The sequence below is a fragment of the Chelonia mydas genome, chromosome 6 (assembly GCF_015237465.2).
Source record: "Chelonia mydas isolate rCheMyd1 chromosome 6, rCheMyd1.pri.v2, whole genome shotgun sequence".
In the NCBI taxonomy this organism is placed as follows: Eukaryota; Metazoa; Chordata; order Testudines; family Cheloniidae; genus Chelonia; species Chelonia mydas.
This window is the reverse complement of record NC_051246.2, coordinates 16,823,286-16,842,034: the sequence shown is the minus strand read 5'-3', so window position 1 is coordinate 16,842,034 and position 18,749 is coordinate 16,823,286. Positions and strand designations below refer to the sequence as shown.

Sequence of the window (18,749 nt, the reverse complement as noted above, 5' to 3'; positions counted from 1 at the left end):
CTCCGCCCCCTCCCTCCCCTCGACCCGGGCAGCCCTCCCTGTGGCAGCTCCCTCCCTCCCTCCCCTCGGCCCAGGGAGCCTTGTGCAGCAGCTCCCCACCCCAGCTCATCTCTGCTCAGCCTCCTCCCCGAGCATGTGGCCGCTTCTCCTGCCTCCCAGGCTTGGGGCGCCAATCAGCTGTTTGGCGCGCAAGCCTGGGAGGGAGAGAAGCAGAGCGGGGTGGTGCTCAGGGGAGGAGGCGGAGCAGAGGTGAGCTGGGGCGGGGAGCGGTTCCCCTGTGCGCCGCCCCCGTTACTTGCTGCAGGCGGCCCTCCCCGCGCCCCCTTGCCTCAGCTTACCTCCGCTCCACTGCTGCCCCCAACCACTTGGCGCCCTAGGCAACAGCCTAGTTTGCCTAGTGGTTGCACCGGCCCTGCCCCTCATCCCCATTCACTCACTTCCGGTTTGCGGTGGTCGTCCCCGTCACTGCACTCCAGCGGCGTCACAAAATTGCACACAGGGTTCTTCCTCCTCTCCACATCTGCAGGGGGCAAGAAACAACAGTTGCCTTTGCTATAGCCTCCTCTGCCACAGACCAGGGAGCACTCCCACGGGGATTATGCAATAGGACATGGGGCCTTTCCCCTCGAGGGGCCCACCGACTCTGATCTGGCCCCAGGGCAGGGAGACTGGCTGTCTTGGGGGTGGGGCGAGGGAATGGGACATGGGACCTTTCCCCTCTAGGGTGGGGCAGTGGCTGAAAGCTCCTTATGTGGTGCTCTGTCTAGTGAAGCAGGTTCTTGCTGCCCTGAAAGTGGCGTTGCCTCGCCCACGCAGCTCAGAGCCCTGGAGACTGAGCAGCCCCTCTGGTATGATGGGCTGCTCTGCTTGGTCAGCTCACCCTACCACTGCCTGCACTGTGCCCACTCTGGGGAGACTCCAGAGCCCCGTGTGCCCCTGGGCAGCCCCAGCCCCCACTCACACTGCAGGTACCATGCCCTCCAGATGGCATTATTGAGCCGAATTTTGTCACGTGGCAGCAGCTTCAGACCTTTGAACGTTTTCCATTTGGGGGACACGATTTTCCCACTATGAAAAACAAAAGGAATAAAATCCTTTAATGATGCAGGTCCAGAGAGAGGGGGATGGGGGTAGGGAAGGGCAGAGCCTAACAGGAGAAGCAAGCCAATGACAGAAGAGAACAGAGATGGAGAAGGGTCAGGAATCCTGTACAGAGCAGGTCAGTATCCCACCAACCAGGCACCCCATGGATCCCCTACAGAGCAGGTCAGTATCCTCCACGAGATACCCCCGCTCACCCCATACACCACCCCATGGATCCCGTACAGAGCACGTCCGTATTTCACACCGGACACCCCCGCTCACCCCATACACCACCCATGGATCCTGTAAAGAACAGGTCAGTATCCCCCACCAGACACCCCGGCTCATCCCGTATACCACCCCATGGATCCCATACAGAGCCCAATTTCTCCCCATCCACACACAGGAAAACCTCTGACCTGCGTTTGGCGATGCTTCAAGCCCAGGCTAGCTGATCCAACTATGGGAATAGGTTAGAACCCAGGCTCTGGTATAATTTGGGCTGGAACCCACCCGCTTTGCAGTGAGGATGCAGGCTAAATAATTTGAGTGCTGATAGTCCTCCAATGCCTTCCCACAATTCCACACAAGGACAGACAAATTCTGCTGCAATTGACACATCTGACTTGGAAAGAATCTGAGTGTCTCAGCACAAAGAACCAGCGGATACTCAATCTGACATACACAGGCAAGTGCAGAAGCAGTGAGGACGTGACACCTGGGCTAAGCCAACCTGGGTGCCAATCACCCAGAGCTAACTGTGCAGTGAAGACATGCCCCAGGAGATGAAGAGCATTAAGAAATGCAAAGACTCTCAGGGCTTCTCCACGTGGGGATGTTTCTTTGATGGATCTAGTTTTTTTGGCACAGACTGCCTTGCATCCAAACACACAAGTTCTTTTTTCATCATTATCTGATGTCTTATCCTGTGCTGGAAGTTATCATCATCCACATCATAAGGGTAAGCCACAAAGGCAAATTACATGCCACCTAGCTCAGTCTCTACCTAGGTCCATAAGACAGTCTAGCTGTATGTTCAGTCTGTGTCCATCATCAGAAGTCTTCCTGCACCACCAAACCTTTTGGTGTCCTTGTGACTGCTGGCCATGTAGTGACATTCCTTGGTAAACACACTTAATAATTTGTTGGTCTTCCATCCTAGTAATATGTCTGTATTAAGAAAGCCACTGAGCCTGAACCTGCGCTGATGGTGACAGTTCAACTACGAATCTCCCTATTGCTAATCTTGCCCTGCCACTTGATATGGAGCAGCTGACGAAGACAACAAGAATCAAAAACATCCTTCTGCTGCTCTTCAGCCTTCCTCAGTGCCCACATTTCACTGCCACAAGTTTCCTGGAGTGACCCTGGAGAGCCCTGCTTTGGAAGTGACATAACTCTATTCCAGAATGAGCTGTAAGGTTTGTGTGGATGCATCCCAATTTTGGATTATCTACACTGCTTCAGATAGCCCTCCCTTAATGCATTACTTCACATGATCTAATGGTCCCTTCTGGCCTTAAACTCTATGACTTGTATGCCCTCCACTGCTCCAGGAACATATTGACCATATGTCACACACACACACCTAGGTTAAATACCAGCATACCCTCAAATATGCACCTTTGCGATCACAGCTCGTGGCAAGCTCACATCCCCCAATCCCTTATAGCAAGCTATGCCCTGTACTTCCATACATCCCGTACAGAACAGGTCAGTATCCCCCATCAGACACCCCGGCTCACCCCATACACCACCCCATGGATCCGTGTGGTGCCATCCAGAGGTCCGGGACTTCTATGGGATGGAGAGCATGTCCAGTTCCATCTACCCAAGAATCACCATAATGCAGATCTATGTGGCTATGGCAGCATATGCAGGAGAAGGGGCACTCTTGGGATAAGGCCCATCACCAGGAGCTCCGTCAGAATTGCAAAACCAAGACCCTCCAGGACATGTACTCACTGTGAGGAGCTGGACTGTATTTTTGCCAGGGTGCCCACTGAGGAACCCCTGTATGCTGGATTGTTTGCCCATGCCATCAAGAGGCACCCTGTCTATCACGGACCCTCAGGAGATTCCCCCAGACAGCCAAGATCTCTTTGGCATACCAAGCGCTGAAAAAAAGACCTAAGGAAAGCCAGTGCTGGAGACAGCCCCTGAGATCCAGCTTGACAATGCGGAACGGGCCTCAACCATTAAGGGTTATATGCTGTGTTACAATAATCTGTCTAGGTTCCGGCTCTATAGGGGGATGTAAACAACTCCTATCCAGGTACTGGCTGGGTACTGCCATGTTAGGCAGACAATGTTCTGCGGGAGGACAGATGTGTCCATTCCTGGCCAGCATCCTTAGTTCTCTGCCTGCTTGGCTTTATTCCTGACATGCTCAAAATGGCATGAGCACCACAAAATTGAAGCTAGAAAGGGTTTATGTCCTGAAATAATGAATTCCACATCCATGGCCCAAACGTGCCAGTCCCCACTCCCCTTCCAGTGCTGCTTGATGCTCCCTCCTGGTGGACTGGGGCAACCCCCATCTCCTCCCCAGTGTCATGTGGTTCAAGGTGGCAGCAAACTTTGATGGAGCTCAGTGACAAATCCAGGATTTTTAATTCAGCAAGTACTTGAGTATGTCAGTGAGGTACCAATGTGGACACAAGAACAAATGGATATAAACTGGCCATCAGGAAGTTTAGACTTGAAATTAGATGAAGGTTTCTAACCAACAGAGGAGTGAAGTTTCCTATACCGGAAACCTACTGACCGCTATTCCTACCTACATGCCTCCAGCTTTCATCCAGATCACACCACACGATCCATTGTCTACAGCCAAGCTCTACAATACAACCACATTTGCTCCAACCCCTCAGACAGAGACAAACACCTACAAGATCTCTATCAAGCATTCTTACAACTACAGTACCCACCTGCTGAAGTGAAGAAACAGATTGACAGAGCCAGAAGAGTACCCAGAAGTCACCTACTACAGGACAGGCCCAACAAAGCAAATAACAGAACGCCACTAGCCATCACCTTCAGCCCCCAACTAAAACCTCTCCAACGCATCATCAAGGATCTACAACGTATCCTGAAGGACGACCCATCACTCTCACAGATCTTGGGAGACAGGCCAGTCCTTGCTTACAGACAGCCCCCCAACCTGAAGCAACCACACAACAGAACCACTAACCCAGGAACCTATCCTTGCAACAAAGCCCGTTGCCAACTGTGTCCACATATCTATTCAGGGGACACCATCATAGGGCCTAATCACATCAGCCACACTATCAGAGGCTCGTTCACCTGCGCATCTACCAATGTGATATATGCCATCATGGGCCAGCAGTGCCCCTCTGCCATGTACATTGGCCAAACCAGACAGTCTCTACGTAAAAGAATAAATGGACACAAATCAAACGTCAAGAATTATAACATTCAAAAACCAGTCGGAGAACACTTCAGTCTCTCTGGTCACTCGATTACAGACCTAAAAGTGGCAATACTTCAACAAAAAAACTTCAAAAACAGACTCCAACGAGAGACTGCTGAATTGGAATTAATTTGCAAACTGAATACAATTAACTTAGGCTTGAATAGAGACTGGGAGTGGATGGGTCACTACACAAAGTAAAACTATTTCCCCATGTTTATCCACCCCACCCCCACCCCCCACTGTTCCTCAGATGTTCTTGTCAACTGCTGGAAATGGCCCCCTATCACTACAAAAGGTTTTTTCCCCCCTGCTCTCCTGCTGGTAATAGCTCACCTTAAGTGATCACTATGGTTACAGTGTGTATGGTAACACCCACTGTTTCATGTTCTCTATGTATATAAATCTCCCCACTGTATTTTCCACTGAATGCATCGGATGAAGTGAGCTATAGCTCACGAAAGTTTATGCTCAAATAAATTTGTTAGTCTCTAAGCCACAAATACTCCTTTTCTTTTTGTGAATACAGACTAACATGGCTGCTACTCTGAAACCAGCCTTCCAAGGGGAGCAGAGGGGGCAAAAGACATATCTGGCTTCAAAACTAAGCTTGATAAGTTTATGGAGGGGATGGTATGATAGGATAGCTTAATTTTTGGCAATTAATTGATCTTTGACTATTAGCGATAAATATGCCCAATGGTCTATGATGGGATGTTAGATGGGGTGGGATCTGAGTTACTACAGAGAATTCTTTCCTGGGTGTCTGGCTGGTGAGTCTAGCCCACATGCTCAGGGTTTAGCTGATTGCCATATTTGGTGTCGGGAAGGAATTCTCCTCCAGGGCAGATTGGCAGAGGCTCTGGGGTTTCTTTGCCTTCCTCTGCAGCGTGGGGCATGGGTCACTTACTGGAGGATTCTCCGCACCTTGAAGTCTTTAAACCATGATTTGAGGACTTCAATAGCTCAGACATAGGTTTGGGGTTTATTACAGGAGTGGGTGGGTGAAATTCTGTGGCCTGCGTTGTACAGGAGGTCAGACTAGATGATCATAATGGCCCCTTCTGACCTTAAAGTCTATGACTCTATGAGATTGCGAGACAGGCGTTTTTACTGCAGCAGCAGAACATGAGAAAGCATTAGAAACTATATTTTGAATCCCAGTTTGATCAGTTCTCCAAGCACCTGGCACTGCACAGCCCTCGCAGAGAGAGGGGCTATCAGTGCTAAACACCTGGCAAACCTCCAAGGAAGAACACATTTGCTAGATCCCAGCAGAGGGCAAAAAGAGTGGAGGGAAGGATTCGCAATGCAGAAGAACAAGGAAGAGAGAGGAGCACAGGGAGCAGTCTGAAAGAGTGTCAGATCATAAAAACCACTTGGGAATCATGCTAACGAAACTCAGAAATGCACGTCTCACTGTGAAAGTTTCAAAATGCAAAATACGAACAGTCAAAGTCCCTCATTTGGGGCATTGGGTAGGAGGGTCAAATTTCACCAGATCCCTTGGAAGTGGAATCCATCATTGCCTGGCCTATACCCCAGTCTAAAAGACAAGTCCAGTCTTAATATAGATGTGGGGTAATAAATAGTGATAATATAGTGGCAGACTCATTTGTCCAGACAAGAGGCTTCTGAACCAACCAACCTACTGCATCAATGTAAGAGGAGAGGTGTGAGCCATGAATCTCTTCATGCCAACTGGCATGGGGCACAAAGGGAGTACACAGGTGTTACAAGAATCTCCTTTGTCTGGTATGTGCGTTCTGATTCACCAAAGAATGTCATGTGAGGTCTCAAATAAAAGCTGGTGTCACAGTGGTTAACAATATCATGATGAAACGCATGTACAGATTGTTGACCTACAACCTTGTCCTGAATGTTTGCTATATTGCTTAAAAGTTATATTATAATGATGTTAAGCGGCAAAATGGGTCAGTCATCAGAAACCTAATTATGGTCACCTAGACCACCACACCTGGACAAAAGGCAGGATTAAGTTTATTATGGTCATGGAAAGGGTCACATATGGCCATAGATCCATGTGGGTTATATAACTTAAGGGTATAAAGATCTAAAGATTTACCCTAAGCCAGCAGTAGTCAATTATTTTTTTGTCAAGGTCCAAATTTCTTGGTCAAGATATAGTCAGGATGCAACCTCCAGAGAAAATAATAAAAAATAATAACAATAGTGATGATAATAAGTAAACACAAATATTTTGGGGTCCGTTCATAAATGTCTGGCAGTCCAGATTTGGCTCACGGTCTGCCTATTGACTACTCGATCCCTAAGCCCTTGGGTAGATGGGCTTCCCAAAACGATGTCAACTGAAACAGGATCTGTTCTCTGATGTGCTCGATGATTCCTTCGATCTTTGTTTTCCTCCATTTTAGGAATATGAGTTTGTTCATAATCCTAAAAGCTATCTCTCTGTTTGGAGGTTCATGTTGTTTGGTTATATTAATGAATGGACTTATTTGGATGTTAAATAAAGCATTTATCTATATCTGTTGTGTGTCTCATGAATCCCATACTCAAAAACAATTGGCTGTGTAGCTGCCTGAAGGGAAGAACCTGTGATAATAATAAATATTATTGGTATAACTATGTCGCTCAGGAGTGTGAAAAATACACATCCCTGAGTAATGAAGTTAAACTGATCTAATCCCCGGTGTAGACAGTGCTAGGTCAACAGGAGAATTCCTAGCTACTGCCTCTTGAAAAGGCAGAGTACCTACCTCAACAGGGAGAACCTCTCCCAGTTGGTATAGGTATCATCTTCATTGAAGCGCAACAGCTGTGCCACTGCAGTATTTTAAACACAGAGAAGCCCTCAGGAGCGTGACTTTTTCACACTCCTGAGCAATACAGCTAGATCAACCTAAATTTTAGGCACAGACCAAGCCTAAAAATCCTTAGTGGAGAGGTTTTATATGTACACTGGAATCTGGAGCTGTCATAAACATACAGCTAAGGGTAGCACAAAATCCCTCCTTTACCTGTAAAGGGTTAAGAAGCTCAGATAACCTGGTTGGCACCTGACCAAAAGGACCAATAAGGGGAGAAGATACTTTCAAATCTGTTGGGGAAGGTTTTTGTTTTGTGTTTCTGTTGTTCTCTCCAGAGACAAAGAGAGAGACCAAGCAAGTAGTCCAGCTCCTACTGAATGATACATCTAAAATTACAGAAATAGTAAGTAATAGCAAGGAAATGTGTTAGAGTATCTTTCGTTTTAGCTTGTGAATTTTCCCTATGCTAAGAGGAAGGTTTATTCCTGTTTTTTGTAACTTTAAAGTTTTGCCTCGAGAGGAATCCTCTGTGTTTTAAATCTTATTACCCTGTAAAATTATCTTCCACCCTGATTTTACAGAGGTGTTTCTTTTGCTTTTTTTTCTTTATAATAAAAGTTCTGTTTTTAAGAATCTGATTGGGGTTTTTAATGTCCTAAAAACCCAAGGGTCTGGTCTGTGCTCACCTGGTTTACTCTCAAGCCTCCCCAGGAAAGGGGGTAAAGGGGCTTGGGGGGATATTTTGGGGAAACAGGAACTCCAAGTGGTCCTTTTCCTAAATCTTTGTCTAACTCACTTGGTGGTGGCAGCAATACTGTTCCAAGGACAAGGAAGAATTTATGCCTTGGGGAAGTTTTTAACCTAAACTGGTAGAAATAAGCTTAGGGGATCTTTCATGTGGGTCCCCACATCTGTACCCCAGAGTTCAGAGTGGGAAGGGAACCCTGACAGGAGCTTTCTTAACAATTTACAAGTGATGAGCCTATTCATAGGCCTATGTCCCATCTTTGTAAACTGCCTTTAGAGATGTCTTTGTTCTGTTGGGGTTTTCTATATATTGGGCATTTCATTTAGGCAAAACTTTAAACCCAAGCAAATACCATTGTTTAAAGTTTGGGACAGTGTAGCTTTTAAACACTGTAATTTCTATTGCACTATATCTCTTCCTCTTTGATTAAGACAAAAGCAAAATGTTTTTGAGAGGTGGGGTGGGGACAGGGGTGGGATTGATGGAGGCTACAGTTTTAAAGGCACTATGCATATTCGTAGAGCAAAGCGCAAGAGTAGAATTAATGTCCCCGCAGATTATTTTTCCCCACAGAATAATTGATTCTGATGGGGAGGTGAAGGAAAGCTGTAATTACACCCTTCACCCACCAGGGGCTGATGTGGTGCCAGAAGAGAAGTCAACTGACTCACAGGCTGGAGCAGTCAGCCACAGAGAGGGACAGGGCAGAGGCTGCCTTCCTCCCAGCACTCTGCCCGCAGGGCCAGGTGAGGAGGCACGGGATATGAGGGGACAGACCGAACGGGGCACACAGGGCTGCTGGGGGGTCACACAGATGGGGATGCAGAAGGGCTAGTGGGGGAATAGACTGGGGCAGGGGCACAGAAGCTAGTGGGGTGACAATATTGAGCCAGGAGCTGAATGAGAGAGGAGGTGCAGGACCACATGGGGACAGGAGGAAGCAGGGACACATGGGGACAGGAGCATCTATGCCTGGATGAATGGGAAGTGGGGGTGCAGGAACACATGAAGATAGGGGCAGCTATGCCTGACTGAGTGAGGGTGCAGGGATACCGGGGCATAGGGTGGAGGTGCAGGGCCACATGGGGACAGGGGAAGATGTGCCTGACTGAATGGGGGAGGCTAGGGGTCAGCCAGGGTCTGCCTGGGAAGGCTCCCCAACTCCCTAACAATCCTTTCCCCTAAAAAAAAAAACAACCTGTTCCATACTTCTCCCACCCACACCCAACAACCTTCATGTTCACTCCCAGGCTCCTTCCCAGCAATTACTTCCCTCTCCCTCAGCTCCTCCATTATCCCTGATTCCCCCAAACCTTCGCACTGTTTCTGAGGGCTGCGAGAAATATGTTTCTGTATTGTAGTTTAAATGAATTATTACTCAGAGTTCTGTATTAATATGCCTAGTAAGGAATTTATTTGTCAAAAAACATTTCTTGAATCTTACTTGCTGACAGGTATTTTGAAATAAATTACCAAAATAATTGAAACTGGCATGATTAGATTGTGTTATTTTGACAAATAAAATATGCTGAATGTTAAAATACTGTGCATAAAAACATAAGTACATACGAGTGATTGTGCACAGAATTAATTTTTTGGCACATAATTTTTAACTTTTTGGCACAAAATTCCCCCAGGAGTATATACAATGCAGAGTTTTGTGTAAGGGCAGGAAAATTTAATTATTTGGAGCTACTTCAATGTGATAAATAAAATGGGGAAAAAAGTATTTGTTTTGCAGAAAGTTCTATAAAAATTGCTACAAAAGTGAAGACACTGATGCATTTTGATTATATCACAGGACTTTTTTATCAATCAGAAAAAAAGTTTACACTTGAAGTTTGCACCTCTGTGGCTGCACAGTGTAGCTATTGGCTTCCCTCTCACCATCAGTCTTTTTATGCTTCATGTTTAGGTACTGCAATTCTTTTAGAGCCCCAATGTGTGTCTTGGGGTACTAACAAACAAAAGTTTTTGCTGCTTTTGAGGTAATTCTATAAAATATCACTAAGGCTGTAAAGACAAGGATATTGATTATGTTCTAATGTTTTTCCATCTCTGTCAGAAAGGACCAGTCTCGCAGTTTTGCCCTAGTATGGATATTCATTCCTCCTGAGGCTTTTGTATGTGTTATTTATTTACTCTTTCTGACTGTGAAAAGTAATTAGAAATTTTTTAAAAAGGGATAACATAATGCCTCATGAGGTTGGGAAGAGTTTCTGCATGACACGTGTTTACCCTTGCTAAAGCACAACAACTAACAATGAACAGATACAAAATTATTTGAGCATAAGCTTTCGTGACCTATGAAGTGAGCTGTAGCTCACGAAAGCTTATACTCAAATAAATTTGTTAGTCTCTAAGGTGCCACAAGTACTCCTTTTCTTTTTGCAAATACAGACTAACACGGCTGCTACTCTGAAACCAGATACAAAATTGTTTCAATAAATAAAGATTTCAAACATTTGTTAAAATGTCGCTCAAAATCCAGACCACCTCTCTTATCCTAATGCTCCGTATTGTCATGTTACCGTTAACATAGGTTACTCTGTGGGTGTGTTTTGTGACTTTTAATTTTGTTTGTTTTACTAAATGTGTCATATGAGTTAATAATACAAAATATTTACTGCTAAGGCATGTCACATACATTGTATTTTAAGAATATTTTGTTTGTATCCACTGCCTCTCAAATACAAAAATAGTTTTCCCTAATACCCAGTTTCTGCTTTTATTTTACTTATTAAATCCAAGTTTAATCAATTTATTTAATCGACATTCCATACCATATATTCTGAAAGAGTTACAACAAAAAAGGCATAGTTTGTGGAAAAAGTAGTGAAGTGTTATCAACTCTTTTTACATAAAACAGTTTAAACTAGTTCTTCATTTTGTCAATGCCATTAGATTTCCTGTTAGTTAGCTCTGTCTGTGTGTTATCTAAAACAATGCTGAAAAATAAGTATGAATGTGTGTGACTTATCTATAAAACAAACATAACTAGAATTATGCTTAAGGTAGTTTATCTATAAAACAGTTTCCAATTTGGTTTGAATCTATGATTCTATGTTAATTGTTTTGAGAAAGAGGAGGGAAGGGTAGATGTAAGTGCTCTGTGCTGGGGTGGGGGGAGAAATAGCGTTCTTATCTTTGACTAAAAGTTATCTTTTTATGTAAAATAGTTTAAACTAGTTGTGCATTTTGTCAACACGGGCTGCATTAACCAATTCTACACCATTCAATTTCTTTTACGTTAGGCTGTGTGTATTTTGTGTAAAATAATGCTGAAAAAACAAGTATGAAAATGTGTGTGGGAAGGTGACTTATCTATAAAATATAAAACTGGTTTGAGTATGCTTACAGAAGTTTATCTATAAAATCGTACACAAGTTGGCTTCATTGTATATTTAATTGTTTTTGGGAAGAAAGGTGGCAGGGAGGGGTGAGTGGTGCTGTGTATTTGTGTGTTGTTTGCCCTTTATTTATTTATTAATAAGCCCTTCAAAAAGTTTACAAAATTTAACAGGCCTCTAAGTCAACAGGCTCAGTCTTCCATTTTTTAAAGACAAATGCTAAAGGCATTACCAAGAAAGAGAAAATTTTATTCCTGGTACAGGGTTCAAACCAAATAAGGCTAATTGCTAAATTTATGGCTAATTACAAAAGAAATCTACACGCATGCTCTTTTGACTGGTATTTTACCTCTAATTTACATTTTAATATGTTACAACCAGTAAAGTACTGTGTTCACCATGACAGGAAAATACGGGTCAATTAAATATCAGTGGATAAATCTATAAAGTGCTGTGCTCAGCGTGCTTCTGGAAAATGGGATGCATTTTAATATTTTATGCAATATGTTTCCTTAAGACACCCCGTGATTAAAGAATATCTTTTGATTGGCTCAGCCAACGAACTTTTGTGCCATTTGGACAGAAACAGTCTGTGGGGTGAGATGCTTCTCTCTATCTTCTTTCCTTTCATTCTGTTTTAAAACTTTCTTGGTTATCTCATGTCTGTCCCTTGGAGTATGTAACAAGCTATCTGGGTATAGTTTCTCTCTCTATCGCTAATACTTTGACTTCTGTGCAATTGTTTTATCAACTTTATTTAGAATTGTACTAACTGCATACAATTATTTGTTTTTAAAATGTATGCTTATGTGTATTAATACGTCTCCTTTATTCCTCTTTGTACAATTATTTAATGACTTTATTTAGAAATGCACTAACATAAAAAGAATATTTTCCTCTAAAAATGCATGTTTTTATATATACACACACACTTCTTTATTCTGTTGTTACTAAGATTTTGTAAATTATTTAATGACTTTTAAAAATAAAATAAATGCATAAAGCCATATTTTTCTCTAAAAATGCATTATTCTATATAAAGCTTTCCCTTTATTCCTTTGACCTTAAGGTTTTATTTAAAATTGACTAACTGCTTATAAAATATTTTTCTCTAAAAATGCCTGTTATACAGAGAGAGAGAGAGAATTCTGTCATTACTGTACTAAGATTTTTGTAAATTATGTAGTGTCTTTATTTAGAAATATACGGTGTTAAAATTATTTTTCTCTCAAAATGCAAGTTAACACTTCTCTATCTGTCATTCAGACTTTGTATACCTGTTTACTTGATAGTATTGAGAATTGCACTAAATGTGTAAAAAAAAAATCTTTTCCTCTAAAAATGAGGAAAAGACATCAAAGCTATATTTTCACTTGTTCTAATGCATTAAGGACAAATTAAATTAAAAAAAAATTAAAGCCTTTTTTTCAAAATGGCCAACCACACCAAAAATGCACACATCCAAAAATGAGAGCTAGGGGGTAGGTCATAAAGCAAAAAGGGGGGTGTGTGGAAACCTGTCAACATTTATATGATGCGAAAGGTATAGAGATAAAAATTACTTTAAAGGTAGAGAAAATTCAGTGGCAGACACATTGTCCAGGCAAGAGGATTCTGCACTGATGCCTATGGATCAGCAGTTGGCTGACCCTACTGGATCAATGAAAGAGGGGAGATGTGACCCAAAGACTTCTTCATACCAACTGTCGGGGGCACAGGGGCACCCAGGAATACAGGGATCCCCTGGGTTCATCAAAAGAATGTCATATAAGGTCTCTAATGAAACCCTGTGTCACAGTGGTCTTGCCAATCATTTGTGAGATATATGTACAGAGAATATGTGAAGAGCTATGTACATATACTAAAAATTATGTTGTCTATGACTTAAGACAGTTCACCAAAAGGTAACCCACATACTCATGGCAAGCAGGAGGGAAGAGATGCTTATCTCACCCTGACTAGTCGTTTTCAAATTGAGGATTGTATCATTGGCAATGAATGTCCACTTAAAATCTGAACAAAATGCTAATCCATAGTTTATGAAGATTTGAGCAGGAAATTAACAGGAAAAGGTGAACAGCAAGGGTGGAACACTATCTTCAGATGAGCATTGAAGGTCTGATTGGATGTACTTGGGGGTACAGAGAGACACCCTGGCATTCCTTCAACCTGTGAGGACAAGCCACCAGTGAGTTTGATTTTATGAGAAAGGGTCTCAGCCAAACTAGCTGAAAACGCCGGGGTAAGTGACCATGTAGGAGATAGGGAAACGCCTTGTTAGTTAAGATCAGTCTCTAGAAAATGTGTTATGACTTTGTTTTATAAGTCGGTTTGTTTCCAGTATTCTCTCTCTGTCACATGAATCTCAGTTCTTTGAGGGATAGCCCAGTGGTTTGAGTATTGGCCTGCTAAACCCAGGGTTGTGAGTTCAATCCTTGAGGGGGCCATTTAGGGTTCTGGGACAAAAATTGGGGATTGATCCTGCTTTGAGCAGGGAGTTGGACTAGATGACCTCCTGAGGTCCCTTCCAACCCTGATATTCTATGATAATAAGCTTATTCTTGTTTTCACCATATCTAAGTGCTGTGTGTTATGTAGAGTGGAGATCCTGAGTTGAATCTGACAAGCCGCTGTGTATTATTCTTTTTGGAACAGTGAATCTAACCTGTGCAGAGAGAGTGAGGCCTGCCGATGCCTGGAAGGTATTGCAGGCGTTGCCAGAGGCTGGTGGATTCAGGGACCTGCTCTACAGCAGGCACCGACAAGCTTTCCTCACCCACCTTCCTTTCCCAAGCTGGAAATTCCCTGTAAGTGGAATTTTAGCTCTCAGTCTGCTAGGGGAGTGGGTTCCGGCTAAATGAGGCTCCCCTCACCCAAACTGCAGTGGATTCACTAAGCAGCTGGCAAAAGGATGCCTGGGAAAATCAGAGGCTGATCAAAGTCATCTGATTGTTCTTAAAGCACTTGTATGGCTTTAGATTTGATCTCTCTCTGGTCCAGGAAGTGGGCGGGGATGGGACAGCACAGTGGATTGTAACATGAGCCAAGTAGAGACGAACTGAGAGGCATCAAGCTTCTGAACTCCATTGTGAAGTTTTCCAAGTTGTCATACCTGTAAATAGGAAGCTGGCACCATGCCCCCTAGTGAGGTTTGTGGGGAAGGGGAGCCACTGATGCTCACAGATATGTGGCTGGGACCCCAAGAAGTTAAGAAAAACTTCAGGCAATGGCATCATGCATGCTGATTGCTCCATTGGTCTCCTACTGGCTTCAGGAAGCTAGTAAACAGATGGCCCACAGGACACCTCCCTGAGTTTCATGCAGGAGACCTGGGTGAGTAAAGTTTCTCTCTCCCAACCCCTCCACCTCCTCTTAAACCCTTGACCAGATCCACAGTGCACTATGTAAGAGTTCCCAGGGCATGGAGCCTGTCTTCTCCAGGCCAGCTCCACACTCTCACAGCTCCAGGAATGCAGACTTCAGGTTGTCTGTGTGTGGTAGTGTTGGTCGTGGTATGTGACTGGCAGGGGGTTAGCCTGTGTAGGGGGTGATATATGACTGGCAGTGGGCTAGGATGTGGAGGGTGGAAAGTAAATGGCAGTGGGTAAGGCTGTGGAGGGGTGTGGGGGTGGTATGTGACTGGCAGTGGGTTAGGCTGTCTAGCGGGCGGGGGTGGTATGTGACTGGCAGTGGGTTGGGCTGGGGAAGCATGTGGGGGATGGTATGTGACTGGCAGTGGGTTGGGCTGGGGAAGCGTGTGGGGGATGGTACGTGACTGGCAGTGGGTTAGTCTGTGTAGGGGGTGGGGGTGGTATGTGACTGGTAGTGGGTTGGGCTAGGGAAGCGTGTGGGGGGTGGTATGTGACTGGCAGTGGGTTAGTCTGTGTAGGGGGTGGGGGTGGTATGTGACTGGTAGTGGGTTGGGCTGTGTAGGCAGTGGGGGTGGTATGTGACTGGGAGTAGGTTAGGCAGTGTAATGGGATGCGGTGCTATGTGTCTGGCAGTGGGTTGGGCTATCTAGAGATATGGGGGGTGGTATGTGACTCAGTGTGCGTTAGCCTGTGTAGGAGGGTGCGGGTGGTATGTGACTGGCAGCGGATTAGGCTCTGTAGGGGATGGAGGTGGACTGTGACTGGCAGTGGGGTTAGGCTGTGCACGGGGTCAGGGTGTTATTTGTCTGGCAGTGGGTTAGGCTGTGGAGGTGTGTGGGGGTGGTATGTGACTGGCAGTGGGTTAGGCTGTGCACGGGGTCAGGGTGTTATTTGTCTGGCACTGGGTTAGGCTGTGGAGGAGGTGTAGGGGTGGTATGTGACTGGCAGTAGGTTACGTTGTGTAGGGGGTGGGGGGAAGTATGTGACTGGCAGCGAGTCTGTGTGGGGTGGCTAAAAAGTAGTGGATCAGAGAGATATTCCACCCTTCAGCCCTCCCATCCAGAGGATCTTAGGGCATGACCAAATACTTTAGATGTTTTGGGGGGTGGGAGGGAGAAACAGGGGGTGCTAACTGGCCAATTAGCTGTAATTCACAGTCAATTAACACCCGCAAAGTCATTCCCTGTCTCTCAGATCCCAAACTGTGCTTATGCTCCCAGTGCAAACTGAAATAATCCAGCTAAACAGTCCTCTAAATTTTCAGTGACACCGTATACAAAAATCAAATACTTCGGGCTCTGGAGGATGGAGGAGGGATTCAGGGCTGTTAATTAACTATAAATTACTGCTATTTTCAAAATTAACACCCCTGGCTTCTCACTGAGTACCTTAGGCTTATTTATAAAATTATGGAAATTTCCTGACTAAAATCTCTGTTACGGTTGAGGGTTTCCAGTGGTAACTTAACAAACACCCTATAAGGAATATTGTAGTACAAAAAAACCACAAGCCAAGCATAGCGATTGCAGCAAATTCAGAGTTAAGCTTAAACTTAAAGCAAAAGCTTTGAAAGGGTGGAAATGTACAGTCAGGCTCAGCACGGGGTGTCCTGAAGAAATCTAGCAGACAGAACTGTTCGCATCTGCACCAAAGATTTCCTTCCCTCTCAGGGGCCTACAAATGCTGTCTGACTTATCCAAGCGTTGTGCAACCACCTATACAGCCCCGTGAAAGAGATGCTCTTTCCCACTCCCTGATCTGAGAATGGCAGAGCAAAGGCAGCCCTTCTTCAGTACAATGCCATGTGCTGCCACATACGCAAGCCAGTGCAGATACTAATGCAAAGCTGATGTATTGAGTGTATACAAACCACAGAGGCCTGGAGCAGGAAATTACAGCACTAGCATGATGAAGAGAGCAAAGGTTAGAGCAGTGAGGAAGTGTCACGCTTACAAATGGCTTCCTGTGTATAGATTCATAGATTCCAAGGCCAGATCATTCTAGTCTGATCTCCTGTTTAATATAGGCCAGAGAACTGCCCCAAAAATCACTCCTAGAGCAGAGCTTTTAGAAAAACATCCAATCTTGATTTACAAATTGCCAGTGATGGAAAATCCACCACTAGCCTTGGTATATTGTTCCAGTGGTTAATTATTCTCACAGGCAAAAATTCAGACCTTATTTCCAGTCTGAATTTGTCTAGCTTCAACATCTAGCCACTAGATCATGTTCTACCTTTCTCTGCTAGATTGAAGAGCCCATTATTAAATATTTGTTCCCCATGTAGGTATTTATAGACAATAATCAACTCACCAATTAACCTTTTCTTTGTTAAGCTAAACAGACTGAACACCTTGAGTCTCTCACTATATGGCATGTTTTCTAATATTTTAATCATACACGTGACTCTTCTCTGAACGGTCTCCAATTAATCAACATCCTTCTTGAATTGTGGACCCCAGAACTGGACACAGGATTCGAGAAGGTCACACCCATGTCAAATACAGAGGTAAAATAACCTTGCTGCTCCTACTGGAGATTCATACTCCCAGCCCCCCCCCCTCCCCACTAGGATCCACGCTATAAGGCACTACAGTGAGAACTCACCCTCTCAGCTCCTGCCCACGGTGGGATCTGTGCCCCGGGGCACTAATACCATGATTCACACCCCCAGCCCTCCCGAGCAGGATCCACACCCCAGGGCACTAGCACCAGGGTTCGTTTTTCCACCCTCTCACCTGTAGGCGAGCGTCATGCATTCAAAGAGCTTGGTGAGAGAGGCGTCGATGCTGAGGGCACTGCTGCTACGAGGGCCATAGCGGTAGGTCCGGCACGTGCAGGCGTTGACTGTGTCAAAGTCGTAGGCATCCCCGGGCACTGCGGTCCCCTTGCCTGCCCCAGCCCCCTCCCTCCGGCCACTAGCCCCCAGCTCCACAGCCCCCACCCGCTCCGCCATGTTCCCCACCGCAGTCCTGCCCCCCGGGTCCAGCTCGGGGTCAGCATGCGGCTCCGACACCATGAAGTGGCCACTGTGGATGACCTGGGGTCGCGACATCCTGGGCAACCAGGGCACGCCCCTAGCAACAACCTGGCAATGCCACAATCACGAAGGCACCACGCCCCTGTTGCCAAGGCAACCAGACTGTTGGTGGGGGCTTAATCCTTCCCAAAAAATTGGTCACTGGCAGGAGGTGGAGCGCAAGCTGTAGCTGGGCCAGGCCCCTGCTCCAGGCTCCCATAGCAACAAGGAAGAAACCTCGTGCGCATGAGCAGCAGCTCCCCCTCTGCGCAGGGCATGATGGGAATTGTAGTTCCGTCACACTCTCCCACGCACTGATTGCTCGTCCGGGCAGACACAACATGGCGCCCGAGCTCAGATGCTGTCGAATAGAACTACATTTCCCGAGCTGCCCCGCGGCCGGTGGGAGGTGCTGGCAGGCGGCGGGCGGCGGGCGGCGCGCACGGGCTGCGGGAGGTGTAGTTTTGTGGCCGCAGGCGGAGGGAAGGGGTTCTGTGTGCCTGAGCCCCGCAGGCTGTGGGACGCAGTGGAGCTGGGGAGAGGGGCCAGTCTGCCCAAAGCCCCTTTCCACGCCCCACAGCCCCGTGCAAGGGGCCCTGGCATAGGGTCCACTCAGCACCATGCCGCTGGGTTAGTGGATTTAGGAGATGGAAGAGGCTTCCACCACCCAGAACCCCTGAGTCAGGCCCCTTTGTGCAGGGAGTTAAGAGGGACAGAGTTCATGGAGCGTTAGCTCTGGAACCTAATGACAGTGACAGTGTTATTTATTTCACTGCTGAGGACCAAGCTACACTGGGATACTGGGTGGAGCTTAGAGTTGTGGGTGGAGCTTGAATAGACCCCCCACATACACACTATTCCCCTCCCTCCAATCTGACCCTTAGCTTCCAAATAGGCAGTGACTTGACTCTCTCAAAATCCCAGGCCAGGAGCACTTGGCCTGGCGGTTTCTC

The 18,749-nt window shown here is 45.7% G+C and overlaps 1 protein-coding gene across 16 annotated transcripts in view; it reads right to left on the bottom strand.

Annotated features, from left to right (window-relative positions):
- The window catches only part of LOC102948296 (MLX-interacting protein), a 43,471-nt gene extending 25,365 nt beyond the window's left edge, over nucleotides 1-18,106 (bottom strand). For 12 of the 16 annotated variants that reach the window (XR_006291540.1, XM_043548667.1, XM_043548671.1 and 9 more), the window contains exons 1-3: nucleotides 17,516-18,038; nucleotides 962-1,068; nucleotides 438-520 (exon numbers count right to left, since the gene is read on the bottom strand). Coding sequence is in view for 14 of the 16 variants with exons in the window: in XM_043548667.1 (XP_043404602.1) it covers nucleotides 438-520; nucleotides 962-1,068; nucleotides 17,516-17,832 (507 nt within the window). In the remaining 2 variants the exon portion in view is untranslated. Of the gene's footprint in view, nucleotides 1-437; nucleotides 521-961; nucleotides 1,069-17,515 lie in introns of all 16 variants that reach the window. The other 4 variants (XM_043548673.1, XM_043548674.1, XM_037899365.2 and 1 more) reach the window with 3 other exon arrangements.
- Nucleotides 18,107-18,749: the final 643 nt, after the last annotated feature.